The 24920-nt window shown below is 36.5% G+C and overlaps 1 protein-coding gene across 2 annotated transcripts; it reads left to right on the top strand.

Annotated features, from left to right (window-relative positions):
- Positions 1-459: 459 nt before the first annotated feature.
- Positions 460-24131, top strand: LOC132132689 (forkhead box protein O1-B-like). Of its 2 annotated transcripts, XR_009429061.1 has the most exons (4): positions 460-1149; positions 21688-21879; positions 22317-23850; positions 23909-24131. XR_009429061.1 is itself a non-coding variant. In XM_059545170.1 (3 exons), exons 1-3 carry the CDS (start codon positions 610-612, stop codon positions 23466-23468), a joined length of 1884 nt encoding a protein of 627 aa, XP_059401153.1. In that variant the 5' UTR covers positions 460-609; the 3' UTR covers positions 23469-23886. The 2 variants fall into 2 exon arrangements, 1 of the variants encoding a protein (XP_059401153.1); XM_059545170.1 differs by lacking the exon at positions 23909-24131 and having other exon boundaries at positions 22317-23886.
- The last annotated feature ends 789 nt before the right edge of the window (positions 24132-24920 follow it).

Genomic DNA, 24920 nt, shown 5'->3' on the forward strand with positions numbered 1-24920 from the left:
GTGAATGAGCTAGGGTAAGGCAATAGTTTTGAACATTGGCTGGTTATGTACTTGCTCAAAAATTTATTTTGGATCATTTTTAAACAAAAAAAGTTATGGACTGTAAACTAGTGACATGAAAAATGTCCCTAACAGGGATAGATACTTTTGTCTCTTACTTTAAATAATAGTGACTAACTGAAAGGTAACTAGTCACTAGGAATAATTACTACTAGTGAACTTGAAAATAGATGCTATTAGTCACATATGAGTGTGATATATGATATAAGTGATTAATACTAAAAAGTGAAAGACTTTTCGGTGGGGGGGGTGATTGTTAAATGAGCTTGCCATAAAAAGTGATAAACTGGAGTAGCGTGTGTTATGCAAACGCAATCTCTGTTTATCTTTTGAATACGCGCTTGTGATTGGCCGTCCAGGCTGTCACTCCGGCTGTGGGCGTGGCCAGCTCACTATACTCTAAAACACGCTACACCCTGAGAGCGCTTCATAACAGTCATTTCATTTACGACCATCGGCTCTGATCATGTGCGATTGTTAGAGTTGGCATACTAAACTAAATCTTCATTCACTTATCCTCTGTTTAAGGACTTTGGCTTTAATTTTGTCATGGCAGAACCGCAGCAACAGCTGGTTGACATCGACCCGGATTTCGAGCCTCTCTCCCGGCCGCGATCATGCACCTGGCCACTGCACCGACCGGAATCTAGCGAGCCGGGGAGCTCGAACACGTCCTCCCCGGCACCGTCCGTCAAGCCGGAGCAAAGCGTTGTGGACTTTATCAACAGCCTAAGTTTACTAGAAGAGACCGAGGACTACCCGGAGGAGAAACCCGTCCTTTTGAACGACTTCCACTGCCAGGACAACTGCGTTCATCCCCAGCAGCCGAATCCCCAGCTGACTCACCCGCAACAGGTGCCGCCGCTCCCCGCCCCTGCCAGCAGCTCCAGCCCTGTATCGGCCCAGAGGAAGAGCAGCTCGTCTCGCAGGAACGCGTGGGGGAATATGTCTTACGCTGACCTCATCACCAAGGCGATCGAGAGCTCCCCTGAGAAGCGGCTCACCCTGTCTCAGATCTACGAGTGGATGGTGAAGAGCGTCCCTTACTTCAAAGATAAGGGCGACAGCAACAGTTCAGCCGGCTGGAAGGTAATGGCTCTCCAAGGCCAAGCACAAATCCCATTAAAAGTAGCATTATAGGTCCCATCGTATTGTATTTTATGTTTAAACACACTACGCACACTATATGTTAGTGTATTTAAACAGTATTTGTTGTAGAAGTATTTTCTCCTGTGGCTCAGTCAGAGCATTGCTTTATTAGCGCAAGAGGTTGTGGGGTTCAATTCCAAGGTAACACACATACTGGTAAAAAAAAAATTGTGTATATCCTGAATGGACTGTAAAAGTGTCTGCTAAATGCGTAAATCTAATGTAAGTATTTTTGCACAATGAAAGCATCCTTTAATGTGTCCGTAAAATTATTATTTAAATTTTATTATAACATCAGAAACTCAATTATATATATATGAACTGAGGAAAATAAGGCATGTGATTCACAATAAGCTCAATGATGGATGTATTTTTACACTTAAATGTATGCAGTTTTAAGCTAAAAGAGCAATTCATATCTGATAGACTTTAATCTTTTACACACATTTTCTTAATCGATATTTTCATCTGTATATCCAGTAAAAATACTTAAACTTCCTTAAAAGAAGATTAATTGAATGTGTAGGACATTATTATTATTATTTTTTTATTTTTTTTTAAATATACCTTAAATTAATTGTTCATCATTTCTAGTATAAATCTAACAAAATCAAGAAACACTATTTATGATTTATTTAGGCAGTGTATTTCCTCCTAAATGACCTTTTTACCTGACCTAATTACATGCCTGTATGGTAATTTTTGTTGGTAACCTAATGTAGGCAAGCTTCACCAATCATATTCTAGCCCACCCCTTCAGTCACCCACAACTGTCAGTCCCACCATATATCTCTTATATCTTAGAGCTAGTGAATTGAATTGAATTGAATTGAATTAAATGCTTTTGACTTGAGTGTTGTTTCTTACTAGCTACTTTTGGTGTTACCACATGAAGCACATGTTTAGGTGGCTTTTTTTTAATGCAGCGTAACATATGACAGTAACAATTATCCCTCTAAAGTGCAGTTGTGGATTTGTTATGGTTTGGTTCAAACATGCGGTTTGTTCTGGAATTTAAGGCTCAAAAGAGGAGGGATCTGAGCTCACAGTGTTCAGAAGAATGCATAACAACCCAGTATCAGCTGCGCATTTGCTGATCCCAGATCAGTTTAATCGTTTAATATCCTTGACAGAAGAACATGTGGATTGGCTTTCTTTCATCAGCCTGATGTAGAAAGAGGGTTAAATAAAATTTTACTTGCCCTCATGTCACTCCAAACCCGTATGACTTTTTCTCTTCTCTGAAGATGGAAAATTTGTTTCGAATGCTATTACTCAAGCTTCAAAAGGATGCAAAACCGTTGTTAAAAAGTGGTCCATACGTCTTGTGCACTATATTATTCGAAGTCTATGCTTATGGCATATGACAGCTTTGTGTGAAATATAATGAAAAGAGCGACCATTAAAGCCTTTAAAGTTTCCACTTTTTGTGTGTAAACTACTGTTATTTATCTTGTTGTGTGACTGAACTGTGGTCATTTTCATAGGTTGTAGTTATGTGACATATGCAGAGGTATGTAGCAAGTCTTGTGATCTGACGACACATTTCTAAAGCTCCTGAGGTGCTTTGAGGTTCCTGATGACTAAAACCAACTATCATGAGTCCTTTAAGGTTGCCACGAGTGAGGTGGAGCAAACAGAGAGTGTTTTAATGTTGAAAGGGTCTTTGTCAACCTGTCATTTATCTCTATAAGAACACTTGTTCCTGTCTCTGATTCACCCCTCCATACAAGCCACTTTTGTTTCTTTGCTTGCTCGGTGCGTAAATGGAAATACAAATCCTTACAGTCACACATGTCAGGGCCTCCTCCCAAGACTGAGCTAAAAATACTGGCAGGATTACCTGTCATTACAGGGAGACACATTTACCTGAAAGGTGTGGTCCACCCCCCTCCTCACCACCATCGGCTGTACACGCCACAGCAAAACATTGTCTGGACTCCTTCACCCGTGACATCAGAGTTTCAGCATTCCAGTCACTCGTAGGAAGTTTGTAGGGGTTGGACTGTTCTTTATCATCATAATGTCTACATACCTGAGACAATACAACTGTATTCTGCTTCCTGTCCCAGTAGATTCCAGTCTATAATTCATATAAAAAATAAATATATATTCATATATTTTTATGTATTTTAGACGAGTAGCAAGCTGCAACAAATAGTTTATTTGTTTTTAAATTAACAGTAATAGCTGGAAATGATACAACTATGATGCAACTTCATTACAGCTATAAATTCATAAACCCACTTTTGCTGGAAAATTATGTCATAATGGGATTTCTTTATGATTTTCAACCCTTTCTAACTGATGCTTGCAAGACACCACAAATTATTCTTGAAACTGTGTTAGCCAGCTGGATAAATTTAACATGGTGACATATTTAAATTTGCAACAAGAAAACCAAATGCTTAAGTTTGAAAGACATACAAACTGTATGCAAATGTCTGTTAATGGAAGACATACCGTCTTTGCACCACTTTATTTTTTCTTTGCTTTTAATCAGAAACTTACACCATGTGCTAAAGAGTTTTTGTCCTAACCAGTTATGATAACCAGTCATTTTGTTGATTGGTTGGCTGTGGTTTTTGTAGTGTAATGCTGAATTGTTCTTTCCACTTTGGAATCTCATTGGTCCGAAACACTGTTCCACATCAAATGTGTTCTAATTGGCTGTTATCGTGCCTTTTGGGCCACATCAGTTTCATTGTGGACAGATTGCTTATCGCTGGAGTCATGTTTGTTTAAGATTCAGAATCATAACTGAATCAAAGCTAGAGCTGTGTGCAAAATGATCACTTTTGTTTAGTTTGCTATAGTTTTTTTTTTTTTTTTTTTAAGCCTTGAAATTTAGGTGTAGCTGCTAGATAGAAGTCAAGGAGGTTGAAGTGAAAAATGCTACCCTGTGGTTCAAATGTCTCCGGGGTTCAGAGGTCAAAATTTAAAGGTCATGCTACCAAGTTTGTGGAACATGTAATGGGAGTCCATACTCATTCCCTTTAAGTCAAAGTGAAGTAATGAGAATAGTGTTTAGACTCATTTTTTGAGGTTTTGGCACGCAGTATGTTGTTTCATAACTCTCCTGTGTCTTTAAATATGCACACCATTGTTTATGCGCCTTGAGTAGTCAAAAACACACACGCATACAGGTAGAATTCAATGTGGGTCAGTTTTGTTATTCCCATGTGCCCTCATAAGCACCATGACTACTGTAAAAGTGGCGTGCACTTTCTGTTTCAGAGCCTTGGCAGTTTGCACCCAAAGCTAGATATGTATTACTATGTCTGTGGTATAGTGATACAATCTTGTGTGGAGCCTTACTCTAGCTCATCGTGTAAATCAACAGACTCTTTATCATTCATATTGTTTTATTGCCATTTTTCTATTTTAATTCCATTCATAATGTCATTAACGGCACTAAGAGTTACTCACCTGAATTAATAAATGAACTTATGTGGTGTTCATTTAGTTATTTTAGAAAAAAAAAAAACAAGCTTTCTCACTTCCCCCTTTTTCTCAAGCTTTTGAAAAATGTTTAACTCTGAGCCCTACTTACGGCAAATGAACCCTGTTACCTCTACATGCTTTGACGTTCACCATAGGCTTTCACCTCACCCACTAACACTCACACATGCACAAACATGCAAGCCATACATTTGTACGTTAGTGTTTTCAGGCTATTTCAAGGCACACACAATATTTGTTCAAGCTTATCTTGAGCAGATACCAATTTGTATCCCAGTTTGTCGTTCAGTAAGTTTCGAGTGTAGGCGTACTGGCCACTGATTCTCCAAAACTACAGTCACTTTTGACCTGTATGTGGATTTTAAGTGTGCATTAGGTAGTTTTAAAATCCAAATTCTAGAATTTTACCTTTATCTTAGTCAGTTTGTGAACTCTGGGGCCGTTTCTCAGAATGTATTTGACAGATAAATGTCAGTACGTACAGGTGAAGCGTGCAGAAGTTGAAGTTTGTGGTTTGTAGATGATACCTGATCTGCATAACACGAGTAATGTGTAATTAGCATTGTGCAAGGTGCAGCAAAATTGAGGGACATTTTGCTTTTACACACACACTCAAAGCGAAAGAGAGGAAAGAGTTGAAAATGAAATGAAAGCATATGCAGTGCTGCTCCACCGTGCCACAGACAGATGAAAGACTTCATCACTGTGGCTCTGCGAGTTGGTGCAGACTTTGGCTCTGTGGGTACCTGTGGCTTTTAATCTAGATGTACATCAGTGTGCAGGCATGGGACAGTAGCGTGACAAAATGATAAACCCTCTGAATACATCAGATATCAGGGTAAAAGTCCCCAAACTGAAATGTCAAATGATGACAACCGGATGTCAATGCCAAATGCAGAAAAAGAATGTAATGTAGTTACTTATGATTACAATTCATGTGAAAAGTTATTTCACTATGTACTTTCATTGTTGTCATCCAAAATAATAGTGAATAATGATTTACTGTTAACCCTCATACTGTGTTCCAGTTATCTTGAACCGGATAGGTTTTTCTTTTTCGAAAATGCTGGACATTGTTATTGCAATGGACTATGTCCAGCCTATAAAATCTACTAGATTTCTCATTATGCTACTGTGTATTATTACTAAATATTAGATTCAATCTTCAATCTTTATCGACTTGTTTTCTTTCAGTTAGCACAGGTTTTGTTTTTCTATTTGGATCTGATTGGTTGTAGGCCTCATTAGCCTGAACTTTGCCAAATTGCCAAAACATTGTCCAAATCATCCACAATTAATGCTTTTTTCACACACAAAAAACTGTGTGTAAGTTCAGATCAATGAGGCCAATCAGTTCCAAAACGAAATACAACACCTAATTTAAAGAAAGATAAAAAAAAAAGATTGAAATGAAAGACTGAATCCAAGATTTGGTAATAATATAGCATAAAAAGAGATTTATAAAAAAAAATGTAAAAAGGCTGTTCATTTTTGAGTGGGAACAATTTCAGTTAAAGAATTGTTTTATTGGGGTACAATTGGTCAAATTGATTGGTAATGAATGATTGGATTTGGACTGAATTAAAGGTAACTGTAGGTAAATTGAAATTAGTGGAATTTTTAAAGCTGATTTATTTGAATGGGTGTCCGAAGGCCAAATCACATCTATAGCGGAAAACTAAATTTGAATTGAAATGATTTTCACTGAATTGCATTAAGGTGTAGCATTCCTAGATAAGAATGAACCATTGAAGCCTAGACTGTCTTTCATGATGAAGACACAGAAATATAAGATAGAGAGGAATTTACCCTTTAACTTGCCAGCGACATTCCTCAAAAACTTGTTTGCACTTGCTACGGAAAGACACATGCATTTTAGCTCGAAAAATTCCCTGGACTCATCAGAGCTGATGTCATGCCAACTTTATCTAATTATTCCAGAACGCAAGACAATAATACATTTGTTTTAAAAGCTACACCACAAGAAATCAGATCTCTTATTGAGATTTTTCCCACCACAAAAGACAAAACATGTCTCTCAACCTCTTTTTGCCTATTTTTCAAAACATTCAAAAGTTTGGGTCCAGAAATTATTATTTATTTTTTTTATTCCTGCAGGCTGCATTTATTTGATAAAAACTGCAGTAAAAACAGTAATACTTTTATATTTTAGTACATTTTAAAATGTAATTTATTCCTACAAAGGCAACGCTGAAATTTCAGCAGCCATTATTCCAGTTTTCAGTGTTACACAATCCTTCCAAAGTCACTCTAATATGCTGATTTGGTATTCAGTTGTTATCAATTATTGCCAGGTGGTTAATCGTTGAAAATGATTTCTTTATTCATTATTGATAATAATTCTTCTTAATTTAGATAAATATATGAAAACACTGGAAGGTGCAAAGATACAGCATACCAGGTTTAGGTTGTTCAGGACAGCTGTATCTAGCTCATCTTTCAAATTGTGTCACTTCAAAAGGTCAACAACATCCAGGCGGTGGTAACCTCCACATCTCGTTGTCAGATCTGTCATATAGAGGAACGCACCTGGCTGACGCCATGTATATAGTGGAGGTGCCATGGGAGGTCTGCATTGTTATTAAATGCAGACCTCCTATATCTATACCCTATAAAGCATGCATGATCTTTGATCCCATTTCTGTCTAAAAAGTCTCACTTGTGGGATTCCTCTTGCTAAATCCCGTAGAGTTCAGAGACATCTGGGATCACTAAAAGGCAGCGGAGGGTATTTTGTAGGCCCCACTGTACTCTAGCCCTACTGCACAATCACAGGAGGTGACAACGACTCGTCAGAATTGTGGAGAGACGGAAAGGAGAGAAGGAGGAGGACGAATAGAGGGAAGGAAAGGGAAAGGGGGTTACTAGGGGAGAGCATCAAACATCCTCCATTCCTGAGCACTGCTCTCATTTCCATCTGTGCGTTCCTTAAAACATTTCCTCTGCATTCCACAAGAAAACACAGTGAAGTTAATTTGAACCACTTACATCAACATTGTTTCTGATAGCATATTGTCCTGCTTAACAGTCATTTCTGAACCCCCCCCTCCCCCATTATGTCTTTTTGAGTACTAAGACAACATCAGAAAGAATGTGAGATTGCTGACATTTGAAACAGCATTGATTCAATGATTCATTTGAACTTCATTAATCAAGTTTTCGATTGGATTGTGTTTCGTGATTATTCAGAATGTCTCCTTTTGTGTTTCATAGAAGAAATAAAGTTAAACAGATTTGAGGGTGAGTAAATGATGACCGAATTTTCATTTTTGGGTGAACTATCCCTTTTAACCTAAAAAACAAGCATGTTAAAGCTTCGTTTTGTGTAACTCTGAGCTTTCCTTTCCCTCTGATATCCCGCTCTTCTTAACAAAGGCCACTGACCTCTCCGTTGTCCAGTGCTGCTGTGCATCCGTGTCTCTGTAACAGAGCCGCTCTCTCTGAGAAAACACTGATGAATGACTTCCCCATTTCCTACCACTAATCATTCCAGCATTGATTAGAATCCACGTCCTTCCCGTGTGTGTAAATCATGCTCAGAGAATGCCTGCACATGCTCTTCTCGGTTTTTAATGTTTCAATTTGCATAAATAGCACATCATTAGTAGAAATATATACTTTTTTAGTATAGAAAATCTTGTAGGGTTTTTTTTTCCATCAGAAGTTTGTCCTTGACACCAAAGTTATTATTCAAGTCATAAATAATTAAATATGTAAAATTCATTTTATTTATTTGTAATTATATCATGGTATGTACATTTGCTCAATTCAATTTTCATTGGCAAAAAAAAAAAAATTTAAAAATGTTTTTTGCTCCACCTATGCCTGCTATCAAAATAATATCTGTTGCCCCAAAGGGATCTCATTAAAACCATGGCTAAATCAAACATAGCCCTTTTCTCTGGCCCCTGCTGAGAGCAGTAATATCCTTTTCCTTCAATGTAAAACTTCAGCCACTCCTGAACCTTAGTCATGTTGAGTCCAGTGGCCCCGGTGGAACCTTTGGCTTGAGGTTATTTTTGCACTTTCCTGTGAAAACAGTGCACACGTCTCCCACAATGAGTGATGATGCGTTTCCTGCTGAGTGGCTGGAAAATAGCGACATTCTCTCTGCTGAAAAAAACACATACTGCCTCACCTGGGAGATGGGGGGCACCAGAGTTTGACAACAAAACCCGTCTTCAGCCTGTCTGGTTTATTCCAGAATTCAGACTTGACTGTGCTGTACAATATAAAGCAGTTTTGCCATCCTATTAAAGCACATGGGAATTAATGATGATGCTAACTCCCACTAAATAAAATTTTATAAAACTGAAATATTTATTAGACTGGGAAAAAAAGGAGGCAGAATCCTTTGCTCGGCATTAAAAACATTGTCATGAGTAGGGCTGCACAGATTTTTGTGACCTTTATTCATGTTTCTTGCAATAATTGTGTTGGGAAATCTGTGCAATTCTAAGGATTAGATGTAAATACAGGGCTAAGAGTCCTACACTTATTTTTTTGCTGAAAGCATTATAAAATTAATCGACATAATTACTGATACAGATAGCATTGAAAATCAGTAGATCTTTGTGGATGTGATGTTCTGTGGAGATTTATGGAGGTATTATAGGACTAGACTCAATTTATCCTTTCAGCATTTGATTGAATCATGAATGTTAGACTGTGATATTACTGGTTATATTACTTTACCCCGCCTACTTGGTCTTGGTTACATCAGCAGAAGAGGAAAGCTGTTAAAGTGGCCAGGAAAGTTAGTAGTAGGAACGCCCGGATTGATCATCCACTGACCAGAATCGGACAATAATCACTTCATTTAAAAACTATTATTTATATATTATTTATTAATATTTAGATTTAGCTTTTATTTTAATTTATTTTAATTTTAGTTTGTTTCAGTAACTTTTTTTATATTTTTATTATTTATTTATTGCATTTAATTTCAATAAATTGTTTATTGCATTGCAGTATTAGTTTTAGTATTTTATACCTCCAATTTTTTATAATTTGCTTCTGTTTTGTGTTTTCATCTAAGTCTGTTTCAATTTCTTAAAATGATTTTTAAGTTTTAATTTTAGTTAATAGTAACACTGGACTTGTTCAGTGGTCTTATGACTTCACCAGTGCCATAAACTAGTGCAGTGATGATGCATAGAAATTTCAACTGTGAAATGCAAAGTTTAAGTGGAAAATGTATTTAATTTGTATGTGAATTCAATTCAGGGATATCACATAAAAATGTAAAATGTAAAAACAAAGATACGATTTTCAGAATTTGCATAAAAACACTCGCCTGAGGTAGATAAATTTATCAAATATCCTGATGACGAGAAATTAGCAATCGTATCAAATCCACAACTGATCAGCTTTTCTTTTAATAAAAACGAATAAAAAAATAAGTGAATTTTTTCATTATTGTTTTAGCTAAAGTTGTCTTTAAATATTTTCAATTTATAATTTTTTTTGTATGGTGGAGGAGAATGATAGACCGAGCAAGAAATAGCAGGGGAGGGACAGGAGGTGTGTTATTCTTAACACTGTCTCACAATAACACACACGCCCCTTCAATCCTCTGGGGGCTAGTTGAGCTGGGGGGCTCCGCATCCTGTAACACACACACACACACACACACACGTACCCGTGCAAACATGCACTCATAACAAACACACAAATGCACACACCCACAAAAGCATGTTTGCTCCGATTCATGCACACAAGGCCAGGTGCTTGTCTTGAGAGGGTGTTCCCTCAGAAGGGGGTCCCGCGGTTCCGTTTTTTCGCTTGCTTTATTTCTCAGGGGAAGCTGTTGCTCACTGGATACTGGTGGGCAGAAAGACCCTCTATGTGTGGCGCCTTATATAAAGCCTGTATTTTTCTCAGTGGCTTGTGACTTTAACAGTTACCACACGTGCAGTATGTCAACTGTCACCGGCACAGATTAACGTACAATAAACCTAACCAATAAACAAACCTACTTCAGAATTTCTCAAAGTCATTTTTCTTTCACCATGAGAGTCAAAGGAAGTGAGTGGACATTTGTTGATGCGGGAAATCCAGTATAAAGAGGTGAATGTGTGTTTGTGTGTGTGTGTGTGAGAGAGAGAGAAGAGATAGTGAGAGAGTGTGTGTTTGCGCACACTTCTTCTGTTTGTGGGGAAAAAAAGCCAGAGATGAAAAAGAATAGATAAGGCTTGCTTTTGGAACCACATGATTAGGGTGGGTAAATGATGATCACACATTTTTGTTTTAAGGTCAGCTCTCTTTAATACAACAAGTACTTGATCTCAGACCTTGAGTGCCTTTACTAGTACAAACCAGCTTTCTTACGTTTTAAGGACAGTGTGCCAAACATCTATCCAGCCTCTGTCTTTCTGATTGACCCTGAGCCAGATGTGAGAGAACTTAAAAAGAAATTGAAAAGTCTTAAGTCCTAAAAGGGTGAAATGAACAGTCAAACTCATTTAGTGAGTGACAAAGTTCATGTCGAGACACCCTATTATTAAAGCAGAATGAAAAAAAGAGGCTGCAGCAGGCTCCTCTGGTTTCACAGCCCCCAAAAACACACACACACACACACACATTCTTTAAAAGGCACATATTATTCATTTGAAATGTCACATTGTGATCTATTATAAAACATTTCATTTTCATTTCACTCAACAGAAGAACTGAATCACCTTCAGAATTTGTGTGTGTGTGTGTGAGAGAGAGAGAGAGAGAGAGAGAGAGAGAGAATGTGTGTTTTAATTCATGCTGTTCCCATACATGCTTTTTAGTTATCTCTGCCTTGCCTGCCCCTCCCTGGAGAGACCACATGAAATGATAAAACTACAAATCTGAGTTCAACCCAGGTGTCTGCTCGTGTGTATGAGAGTTGATTGGGTGGGGTCTGGAAAGCAGTTAGAAAAGCATGTTAAACCTCAGTGGGTGTCGAAATGACTATGACCTCCTGCCCTCTTTGTCCCTGTGCACAACATGTTTAAATTCAAAAATAAGAGCTCTAATTGTGCTGGTGTTTTCTTAGTATTGAGGGCAAAGAGAGACTTTTGACTCTTCAGACTTTAGAAATCCCACGTTTCTTTAGAAAGTCTCACACATCTGCAATCAAAAGTCTGAGATTCAAAATCTGCTAATCAAGTATGCCTAGATTTGCTGGGGAAGCTGGTGGTTGACCTAAGAAGTCCTGCTTGTTACTCTAGTTGACGACCAGCATTCAAAACAGGCAAATTAGTTTTATTGCTCAAAACTACTACTAACGTTATATACACTAACGTTCAAAAGTTTGGGTCAGTACGTTTTGTTTTTTTTTATCTCGAAATAAAGTAATACATTTAACATGTATGCATGAATTTTACGTTTACATTTCAAATAAATGCTTTTGAACTTTCTATTTGTAAAAGAATCTTGAAAAAAAAATATCACCGTTTCCCCCAAAAAATATTAAGCAGCACAAGTGCTTTGATAATAATTAGAAATGATTCTTGAGTATTAAATCGGCATATGAATGGTTTCTGAAGGATCGTGTGATTCAGCTTTGCCATCACATATATCTAAAAATAAGTTTTGTAAATTATTTTGTAAATAAAGTTGTTGTCGTAAATCGCAATAATATTTCACAATATTTCTTTTTTTTTTTTTACCATGTTATTTATCAAATAAATGCATCCTTGGTGGGCTTAAGATACTTTTTTTTTTTTTTTTTAGAACTTCCAAAACAAAGTTGATACTGCCATAACTGATGACTCCAAAATGTAAAAGAGCAACGTTTTAGCAATAAAAAGTGGCTTTGGTCAAGATTAAAGGGTTCAAAGTGCTAAACGGCTTAGTTTTATTTGGAACTACAGTTAATCAGTCATTGTCGGACTACTTAGTATTGTTGCTTATAGCTGCAAAAATGTAATTTACCCGTTACAGTGACTGACTGATAAACAGTAATGCAATCAGGGACTCTTTTCACATGTCAGACGACACAGAGAAGCATTCCTCTTAGCAAAGGTGTTTGGCACTGTGTCTCTTCGCTACATCATAGGGCAGGTCTTTGTATCATTTATTAGGGCATATTACTCCCCAAAGGCGGCCCCTGTGTGTGTCTGGTCTGTGCCCGCGCGGAGCCCTGTGGTCTGGCAGAGCGGGAGGGCAGACGGGGCTCCTATCAGCTTCACGCAGCTTTTCCTGAACGGATGGGCCAAGGAGGGCGACGGGCCTCTCTCTCGCTCAAGTTTTCACTTTATCCCTCTGTCTCTGTTTCACGCTTTTAAAATAACCCTGCTGCCAGAATGCACACTAATACACACACACTCACATGTGCATATGTTTTCTAACTACTAACCAAGAGAAAAAAGAAAAGAAAACAGACTTTGAACAAGCAAGATTAGGGCTTTTTGCAGTTTATGCGTTTATCCCTAACAGTAGGCATGAGCAGGATTGTGTTATTCTTTACAGCAGTATCAGGTAGATTACCGTCCTTAGCACGCAAAGGAACTGTGTGTACGTTTATGTACATCTCATTGCGTTCGTCATACTTTCCTGTCCCTCCTCTCTGCGACCACATGAAATGAAGGTAAAGTGCAGCCTGCGTCTTTAATCTAGCTGTAGATTTCTTCAGAAGTGCAGGTGTTTTTTTTAACTCGAGGTGCTTACTTGTTACTGTAAGAATCTACTTCAGATTACAGTGCTACTGGTTTTCTGTAGGCGTCACTGTAAGGTCTGACATTTGTTTGAGTTCTGATATTGAATTTAGTTCGTTTATAATTAAAGAAATATTCAATTAATTGTCTCTTTAAAAAGATCACGCTATTATAGTAATAATTAATTTGTTGTCGTTTTTAATATATATATATATATATATATATATATACAGTACAGACCAAAAGTTTGGAAACATTACTATTTTTTAATGTTTTTGAAAGAAGTTTCTTCTGCTCATCAAGCCTGCATTTATATGATCAAAAATACAGAAAAAACAGTAATATTGTGAAATATTATCACAACTTAAAATAATAGTTTTCTATTTGAATATACTTTAAAAAAATAATTTATTCCTGTGATGCAAAGCTGAATTTTCAGCATCATTACTCCAGCCTTCAGTGTCACATGTAACATCCAGTCTATCACATGATCATTTAGAAATCATTCTAATATTCTGATTTATTATGAGTGTTGGAAACAGTTCTGCTGTCTAATATATTTGATGAATAAAAGGTTAAAAAGAACTGCATTTATTCAAAATAAATTCTAATAAATAAAATAAATAAATAAATAAATTCTAATAATATATATTCTAATAATATATTTTCTTTACTATCACTTTTTAGCAATTTAACACATCCTTGCTGAATTAAAGTATTGATTTTATTTTAAAAAAAAGAAAGGAAAAAAAAATACTGACCCCAAATTACTGACCAGTAGTGTATATTGTTATTACAAAATATTTATATTTTAAAAACATAGTTTCTTTTTTTTTTTTTATTCATCAAAGTATCCTAAAAAAGTATCCCATGTTCTGAAAAAATATTAAGCAGCAGAACTGTTTCCAACTTTGATAATGAATCATCATATTAGAATGATTTCTAAAGGATCATGTGATAATGATCCTAAAATTCAGCTTTGCATCACAGAAATAAATGATAATTTAAAGTATAATAAATTTAAAAACAATTATTTTAAATTGTAATAATATATCACAATATTACATTTTTTTCTGTATTTTTGATCAAATAAATGCAGGCTTGATGAGCAGAAGAAACATCTTTCAAAAACATTAAAAATAGTAATGTTTCCAAACTTTTGGTCTGTACTGTGTATATATATATATATATATATATATATATATATATATATATATATATATATATATATATATACACAGTACAGACCAAAACAAAAATCAATTTAAATATTTTATTTATTATTAAATTGTAGATTTTAGTATAATTAAAACATAACTTAAAATAACTGAAAGACAGTATAGCTACATTTTTGCACATTGAACGATATAAGCCCAAGAAAATCTAAAAAAAATCTTGCCTACAGTATGTGGTTGCTAAAGGAGCTCTAATTGGTTTTTAATATTGTGCTATGTGGTACCTAGAGTGTTCTGGGTAGTTGCTGGTCAAAGTGGTCACCTTACCCCACTTCAAAGGGTATCAGTTAAGCCTGTATCTAAACTGTCTGGAGCATGTTAAGAACCATAATTTAATACTGAAAAGATTTCTAAAAAAGCTAAAAGAAAAGTTCTGCTGAATAAAAAGGAAAAATGATGAACTCTCAGAATAATGCTGCACGTATGTATATATAGAATACTAAAAGTTCTAACCTAAGTTTTTCATTCATAACAGGTTCCCTAACACATAAATGTTTTTAGTCTCTTCTTTTTCACTTCAGTGGTAAATATTTACAATGAAGGAGAGAGAGTGAGAGAGAGAGATAAAGCGGATGTGCGCAGGAGGAAGTGGTTAGCCCATTGAAGTCTCTTGTCACAGCTTATCTCTGAGGACCTCTTGCCGTTCTCTGTTGAACTTGTACATTCCACTTGTGTTTATCTCTTCTCACTGAAATCTCACCCACTGACACTATTGTCTCAATCAGAACTCGGAAAAATCTCTTTTTGACATGTATATTAGTCATGGTTTATCTGTTTATGTTTATTTATTTTATATATATATATATATATATATATATATGCCTAGTTACCAGACATATTGAGCCTTGGTGCACGCATGGAACCTGGCAGGTTTGAGTCCAGCTTGCATCATGTCCTGATCCCATTCCTCATCTATTTCTCCATTTATTTTCTCAAATTAAAAAAAAAAACATCCATTTCATTTCATTTTTGACATCCATTTCAAACTGTACATTTACTCCTTTCTGTGCATATGGCAGAGAGGGAGGTGTTGTGTTATGTTTATGTGTGAACATCAGGCACTTGCCTGTCGGTTCGCACCTGGTCTTTGGAAGTGCTGCTTGTTTACTCGGACTGGTGTTCGTTGTCAAGACGTCACGGCTGACTGGTTCCAGTCAAACAGCTGTGTGGTAGTTATCCAATCCACTGGCGCCAACGTTTGAATGTGTTCTCAGTAGAGCATTTTACACCATGTCTACACTGCAGGCCTTCCCCTTATTACCGTAACAAAGCAAGTGCATAAAGCGTTGACCGCTCTGCTCTCACAGCCGCATTCTTCAAACCCAAAAACTGATAAAACAGTAGCCCTAAGTGTCTATATCTAGACCTCAAAATCAAGGAAGTCTTCATATCTCACGATTGCAACTTCATATCTCTCATTCGTCTCACTGTATTTCATAATTATGAGCCTCATGTTTCGTAGTGTTAATATCTCGAAATGTTACACGCAACTTTATATCTCATTATTGTGACAATGTGATCATCACATGATTTATCTTGATTTTATCATGATTTATGCTGCTAGCTTAGCTTAGCATAGATATTTGAATCTGGTTAGACCGTGAACATCTCACTTAAAAACGACCAAAGAGTTTCTTTATTTTTTCTATTTAAAACTCGACTCTTCTGTAGTTACATTGTGTACTAAGACCGACGGAAAATGAAAAGTTGTAACTACGATGTAACTACAGAGTCCAGTTTTAAATAGGAAAAATATAGAAACTCTTTGGTCATTTTTTGAGTGAGATGCCAATGGTCTAATCAGATTCAATGATCTATGCTAAGCTAAGCTAAAAGTGCTACTGCCAGACCCGGAGATAAAAACTAAACTGTTTAACTCCAGGGGAGTTTGAAAATGAGCCTATTTTCAAAAATAGTGGAGTGTACCTTTTAATTGTGTCAGTGTTTCATAATGTATCTCATAATTGTGAACAGATTGACTTCATGACACTTATTGTAAACTTTATCTGACAATCATCTGTTTTATATTTTATTCCAATTAAGAAAAAATTACTTGTATAGCTTTCTAATAAAAGAATTAGTTCACTTTCAGAATAAAAATTCCCTGATAGTTTACTCACCCCATGTTGTCGCAAAGAAATTAAGGTTTTTCAGTCCGTTGGCCACCACTGAATTCCATTATATGGAGAAAAATCCTGGAATGTTTTCCACAAAAACCTTAATTTCTTTGCAGCTGAAGACAGAAAGAGATAAACATTTTGGATGACATGGCATAGAGTAAATTATCGGGATTTTTTTATTCTGGAAGTGAACTAATCCTTTAAGGTCATCTGTTTAAAATCATTGTTGTCTTTGTTCACATACATTATATTATGTGAGTTTGAGTTGGTTTGGTTATGTTGATGAGTTGTACGTTGTGAATGTGATGGCTGATTAATTATGCCTGCTTGTTTTTAAGTGGCAGTCAGTGTGTGTGCTGTCTGGGGTGTCAGACAGGATGCAGATGGGGTCTCTCGGACTTGTTTATAAATCCCTCAGGAGATCTGATGCACACACACACGTGCACACACTCCACTACATAGTGACCTCTTCAGCACAGCCTATTGGCACCTATCACTGAAGAGATAGATCTGAAGATTATAATAGAAATGTGTTTTTCACACATGCGCACACACACCCGTTTTAGCATCACACACACTTATTTGCCACTGCACCTGGGTACTACAAGCAAATTCACTTATGTTTACCAATTTGTCATACTGACCTTGTGCCAGAACTGTGACATTGAATTCAGTTTATGTTTATGATTTTGTAAATTAATTAATTATTTTAAAAAAAAATTAATTAAATATATTTTTATTTATTTATTTTAGTTTTATTTTAGATAACAAATAATTTTAACAATGTAATTTTTTACGATGATGGTTTGATTTAGAAACTGTGACACTGGACTCAAATAATATTTGTATTTCATAACTGTATTTATTTTAAACTTAAATATGTTATAATCTATTAGTTGTTTAATATATATACCGTGTATATATATGTGTGTGTGTGTGTGTGTGTGTGTGTGTGTGTGTGTGTGTGTGTGTGTGTGTGTGTGTGTGTGTGTGTAGTTTTTTAATCAAAATATTTTATTTTATCAGGTTAATTAAAAATAACTGTAACACAATGTAATTTGTGGCATGTGCCCCTGCACATTTTTTCTCATGATGGTTGCATGTGGAGCTGATCCTGTTTGACTGACGAACTGATGAACCTTTATGTAACAGCCTGAAATTAGATGAGTTTCAGTTTGCACAAACTCTTAGCACACTTCCCACCATCTCTGTAGAAATTGGTGCATAGGTCCACAGTTTTTCATCTCACACTTCCAGCTGACTCAGATCTTACCCAAAGGGGATTTTAATTCACACTTTTCTTTACTGCCTCAGATCAGTTGGGGATATCCCATATCTGAGACCAAAGGTCATTCTGTAGCCTTGAAATACCTTGCATACCTGTGATAAGAGAAGGGTAGAGAAGGCCCACACCATGTGTAGATGATCCATGTACTGATCTCAGACCAGAATTACTAGGTTCAATCACCCAAAATGACAATTCTGTCATAATTTTTGCACATCCTTCCAAAATAACTTATAATATATATATATATATATATATATATATATATATATATATATATATATATATATATATATATATATATATATATATATATATATTCATTTGTTATTGAAAATCTACCTTAGCTCTCAAATATCAATTGCATTTATGTGTCTACAGCATCCAGAATTGACATCTGTGACACAGTTGAATTGATGTGCTGATGTGTCTGTTTATTAATATTTGTAGAAATCTAAAGAGCCTTTTTCTGATTTTAGGGGGAGCAGATTTCATGCAAACCTGGCTATTACTCACTTCCTGTAATCTACATTACATTTTAAAGCTGACTTCAGATCAGTAGTCAAAGACTAACTGCAGGCTTGAATTTATTTTGAGGATATTGAGTAAATAACCTTACCTGAACCTGAAGAAAATATTCAGGCATTAGGGTAATTTTTTTTATCTTTTCTTTTTTTTTTTTTTTTGAACATGTGATCTGATCACCATTTTGATTAGAAAACTGTCACACCTTCTCCGTTGCATTCCTGTAGTGACTCATATCCTGGCTCCAGGCCTCGTGTGCATGTGCTCTGAATGTGACTGTGTGTGTGATCTGTTAATACACTGGAACACTCACAATATCCTTTCTTTCTTTTTTTTTTTTCTTTCTTTCTTTTCTCCCTTATAGGAGGAGTGAAGTGTAGAGTTTCAAGAGACAACCTTTTGTCAAATTATGTTTTTGGTAAAGCAAAGTTAGAAGTTGATGATAAATTAAGTGTTTAGTGAAAGTATGCCGTATCTGTTATGAATAAATGTATAATCTTTTTTTATGGTCATGAATGTTATTTGAATGAGAGTATGTAAGAATATGGTATTATGGTGCAATATTTCTTTGGAATGTACAATATAATGGTACTATAATGGTTACTGATACTTTTACATTGCCTTTGCTATCAACTACGATCACTTAAATCATAAAAAAATAAATAACAGTTTAATTTAGAAAACCTCAAATTTAATATTCATTTTTAATATTGCATATTATTAGTTAGCATTTAACATGCATTTAAAAAAATTTTTTTATTAATTTGAAAAGTAAAAATTCATTTAATTTGATATTAAAAATAATATCAGAATATATATTTCCAAAAATTTAATATCAGCAGCTTTGAAAATTATATATATTAGAATTTCTTTATAATATATTATTGTATTATCGTTTTTAATAATATTATAATTTAATAATATAAGAACAGTTTTAACAGTTATTGGCCTGAACATATTGATTATTAACTATTAATATTGGACTGAATTTTAATATCCAGGCATCCCTATTATTTCTTTGTGTCTGTCTTTCTCTCTCTCTCTCTCTTTCCCTCTCTCTCTCTCTCACTCCCTCTCTCTCTCACTACCTCTCTCTCTCTCTCTCTCTCTCTCTCTCTCTCTCTCCCTCTGTGCTGTGTGGGTTCTGTTACAGTGTAGACAGACGCCAGACAGCCCCATAAGTTAATACTCTCTCTGCGTCTGTTTGCAAGGATCTGTCAGCAGTACTGGAGAGGCTGTCCTCCTCTACACACAGCAAACTCATCGACCCCGTCCCTCTCAGTAGGAAAACATTCCCACTGCCCTGCCTCAACACAGCCTCCTCCTCCTTCATGACTCAATGCTTACTGCCTCCCTTCTTCACCACTTTACTTTCCATACTGGTACCTCTCTTTCTCATTTTATCTCTATTCCTCCAGTTCTTCCTTTTCCTTTCACTCAGCATCCTGTCTTCCGCTTTGTTTTCCCTCATTATTCTTATCCTAGTAGGGCTAGTTAAAGGGGTCAGACAGAAGATCCAGAATGTTTCCAGAGCCCCTGCACATTTACTCATTAACCCTGTTCAAATCTATGTGGGCGCTCTCTTCACTGATTCTGTGATGTAGAAGCTGCATTTCCCTCAACTTGACCTGTTTGGTCATGACCTTCAGCGTCAAAGGTTGACCTTCTGTTGACCTTCTTCTGAGGCTTGAGCCTCTACTTTCCCTCTTCCTACCAATTTACCTCCTGTTACTCAGGAAACAGTCAGTTCACCCCGTAAGTAAAGCGACACTTAAAATTTTGATTTAAAATGTAGTATTGCATAAATACTTTATTTGCTTGGACCAATACATTCAAACTGCTTTAACTTTTTCTAGTGTTGATTTAGTAAGTCTTCCCAAAAAGATTTGGTCATTTTGAATGTTTTAGAGACACATAATGAATAAGAATATAACCAGAAACTCTTCCCTTAGAAAGATTCGAAGCATTTTACATGTGGACCCATGTGGTCAATATGTATGGTGGCAATTTCTAACTTTCTTCTTTTCTTTTTTTCTACATTACTTGAATTATACTAAAACAGGCCTCATATTATTATAGGTCTCATGACTTCTTGTCCAAAATGTATGCTAATGTAGAATTAGGATGGATATCACAAATTTACTTTTAGATCTGATGCCAACTACTATCAATGACGCAAATAACTATTAAATGTATTTATTTTTTTCTATTTTTGAGGGAATAATGAGTAATTATATCCATTTGTCATTATGTACTTATATTATTTTTAATGTTTGTTGTTCGTCATTACAAAAAAACTTCAATTTATACTTCACTTAATTTGAAAACACTTCAGTTATCAGGCATTCATCACTCAACACCATTAATAAATGTCACATTTACTCTTTTATTTTTAACATTATTTATTGTGAAATAACTCTTGTTATGACCTCTGGTAACACTGTTATTTTTACACTTTAATAATTTCGATAGCATGAAATCATCCAAAGTACCTCACAAAACAAATGACCAATCACTTTCAATTTCAATTTTCAGTTTGACCTTTATCCTCTTCTGAAAGTCTGTATTGTTTACTTTTCCTGTTCATCTCTTCAATGAGCAGTTCAGGCCTGAATGACATCACTTTTCTCCAAAGGAATCACGATAAGAGTTAAGCTAGCAAAATATTTGAGACTTTTAAATTGTACTATGATGTTCTCTCTTCTTAGTAGATGTAGGTCTGGTCAGGATGTGAATTGAAAACTGAAGCAGACAAAATATCATTAGTGCAGGATGTGTGTGTACAGGTTGAGTTCAGTGTTTGCCTCCAAAAAGGACATGACTAATACAGCTTTTCCTCTGCCAGCTAACTGGCTATTGCTCTGCTTCATATTGTCAATAGCCTCTGAAAAGGCTGCTTGTATTTGAATGTCTTTGATTGTAAGTGATTTGGTAACATAAAACATCGCCTGTTTTGTCAATCAAAAGTCACTTTTCTTTTATGTGACTGGTTTATCTTGTATGTTTTTTATATCTGGTCTACTCAATTTTCACAGCAATTGTTGTTTTATCTAACAACATAAAAGCAAGATATTATGACATTGATTTGGATGATTGCAGATAATTTCCACTTATTGTGATTGGTTTTCTATACTCAGATTTTCATGTTCTCATCTTGTTCTCTCTCTCTCTCTCTCTCTCTCTCTCTCTCTCCCTGACAGAACTCAATCAGACACAATCTGTCCTTGCACAGTCGTTTCATGCGCGTCCAGAATGAAGGAACGGGGAAGAGCTCATGGTGGATGCTGAACCCTGAGGGGGGAAAGAGCGGCAAGTCTCCACGCCGGAGAGCCACTTCCATGGACAATAACAGCAAGTTCACGAAGAGCCGCGGACGAGCAGCCAAGAAAAAGGTCAGTTGGGGGGGAAAAATCTCTGCTTGCCCACTAGGTGTAGATTCACTGTGTGCCAAAACATCAGTGTATTGGTTTAAAATACTCAACATAAGGCTTCTGCAATCAGTTATTTAATTATAAATACTGTTAAAAATATCTAATTAAAATAATAATTAAAACATTTTATGCGCAATTTTTAGTGTTGTAAAATTACTTCTCTGTTCTAAAACAACCCAGAAAACTTTTTTCTTCCTTTTTCCAGTCTAATTCAGTTTAAAAAATAATTAATGGCCTCAAACTTAAATCTCATTGGTTTGCATTAGTGAACACTCTGTGATGATCAATAGTTGTGCTACTTCCAGTGTAGACATGGTGTAAAAGTGATTTACAACAATCGATATCTGAGCAGTAATGTGTTACAGTTGGTTTTCATAGCTCTTCTTTTGTATCTGTAGATGTCGTTGCAGAGTGGACTGGATGGTGGTTCTAACAGTCCTGGTTCTCAGTACCCAAAATGGCTCGGCAGCCCTAACTCTCACAGCAATGATGACTTCGAACCCTGGACCACCTTTCGTACCCGTGCCAGCTCTGATGCCAGTACGCTCAGTGGCCGTCACTCACCCTTCCTACCTGAGGAGGACGAGCCCGGTGAGGTCCCCATCGGGTACCCAGGCACCAAACTGGGCGGCCCCCTCCCCAGCCTGTCCGAAGTGACGGGTCACCACGGTTCTGAGAATGTGATGATGGACAATCTCTTAGACAACCTCAACCTCATCTCACCCAAAAATAACTCCCAGGGCAGCCAAGATGCCCAAACTGCGCTGTCTTCCCCCATGATGCAGGGTAGTCCTGGGTACCCGTCTTACAACTCGCCCAGTATGGGTCCTCAACCCCAAGTCCAGCAGGACTACCGGAAGTGTAGTATGTATGTACAGGCCGGAGTGGGCAGACTGAGTCCAATTGCAATACCGACTTTATCGGACAGTCAACCAGGAGGCTACGGCCCCTTCGTGAGTCAGTACAACTGTGCTGCAGGGCTGCTCAAAGAGCTGCTGAGCGCAGATGCCGATCCGAGAGGGGACATGATGCAGCCTTTAGAGTCATTGGGGTCTGGAGATGGGCGACGGGTGCTACCTAGCTATGCTAGTCTAGGACAAATGGGACAGGGAGGCAAAATGATGACGCATCCTCACCTGCATGCGCACACACGCTCGCTTCATCAGTTGCCCTTGCCAGCAATGGGCATGAATGACCGTGCCCTTTTGCCCCACAGGCATCCTGTTCGCCTCGGTAACATGAAGCTACAACCACACCTGCCTCATCACGCTCAACTGGAAAGAGGTGGAGGCGAAGCTGGGATGCCGAATTACACCAATGGTTTCCACAGGCACGGACCGGGTCCTCACCACCATCACAGCCCACTGGAGCGGCTGCCCAGTGACTTAGATGACATGTCGATCGAGCAGCTGGAGTGTGATGTAGAAACCGTCCTTCACGACACGCTCATGGATGGGGATGCTCTGGACTTCAACTTCGACCCCATGAGCAGTCAGCAGGGTTTCCCACACGGGGTCAAGACCAACACACATAGCTGGGTATCTGGATAAACACATTATTAACTCAAAACACATACAGATTGGTGAGCAGGATGTTTATAATCATATGATATGAATAAATAATAACAAATGTGGGTGAATATATATGTAAATAGGTCATAGACATAAGCAGAAAGCTGTAGGTCATACCAAAAGGCTGCACATACAAGAGAGATTTGAACCTTACATTTCCTTCCCACCTGCTAGGACTCAATTATTAAAAATGAAATATAAAACAAAAGTAAAATACATAAATAGATTTTTAGCATCATTGAAGCCCATCTCCGCATAATTGTGACTTTATTTCCCATTATTGTGTCTGTCTAGCAATTCTGTCTTTATTTCTCACAGCTGTGCCTTTTTTATAGATAAGAATACATATCTCGCAATTCCAGTTTTATTTCTCCCAATTCTGAATTTATTACTCACAATTATGCATTTTTATAGATAAGTATACATATCTCGCAATTCTAATTTTATTTCTCAAAACTGTGACTCTATTTCCCATAGTTGTAAATATATATCTTGCAATTCTGATTTTATTTCTCCCAATTCTGAATTTCTCACAACTGTGTCTCAATTTTTCGTAGATGTGAATATATATCTCACAACTCTGATTTTAATTCTTCTCATTCTGAATTTATTTCTCACCATTGTGACTTTATTTCCTTTAGTTGTGACTATATATCTTACAATTCTGATTTTATTTCTCCCAGTTCTGAATTTATTTCCCACAATTGCAACTCTATTTCTGGTAGTTGTGACTACAGTAAGTAGTCAACTGAATTGCCTATGACCACCTACTCACCACCTACAGACTGCATATCTAGAAATTCCAATTTTATTTCTCAGAATTCTGACTTAACTTCTCACAATTGCAACTTTGTATATCTCATATAAAATAGAAAAATTACTGAAATGACGGATGTTATAATAATAGTTTTATTACTGTTACCGTTTTCTCTATTCTCTCTCTCTCTCTCTCTGAAGAGTGTGCATGCACCTCATGATCTGTTTACCTCAGTCAGAACTTCTGCATCCAATCAGCAGAGGCCAGTGAATGGTCATATTTTTTACTGATTTACAGTACATTGTTCCAGTAGACTCCATGATTGTCGGGAATCATCATAATCTTCTTTTTGCTTGCGGTTAGTCAGAACGTAAATATTGAAACTGTTTCATCAAAAATAGTCATGTCAAACACTCAGACATTTGAGAATGTTTTGTATATTTTTGTCTATTTGCTCTTTCAGTTTGGCACTGTATGCCACTGAAATGAATTAAGGGCAGATGTGTGCGCATATTAACTGGAGTGCTGTGTAATGTCTGGTGTAGTGTACATTACAGTTATCTTTGTTATTTCTTGGTGCTGAATGAATGTGTTTTGTACAGAGATGTTTATTTTTGTTGTACTGATGGGATGGTTAATGAAATGTTTATATTTGTACATTTGTAAGCTTCTTA

This window comes from Carassius carassius, chromosome 49 (assembly GCF_963082965.1).
Source record: "Carassius carassius chromosome 49, fCarCar2.1, whole genome shotgun sequence".
NCBI lineage: Eukaryota > Metazoa > Chordata > Actinopteri > Cypriniformes > Cyprinidae > Carassius > Carassius carassius.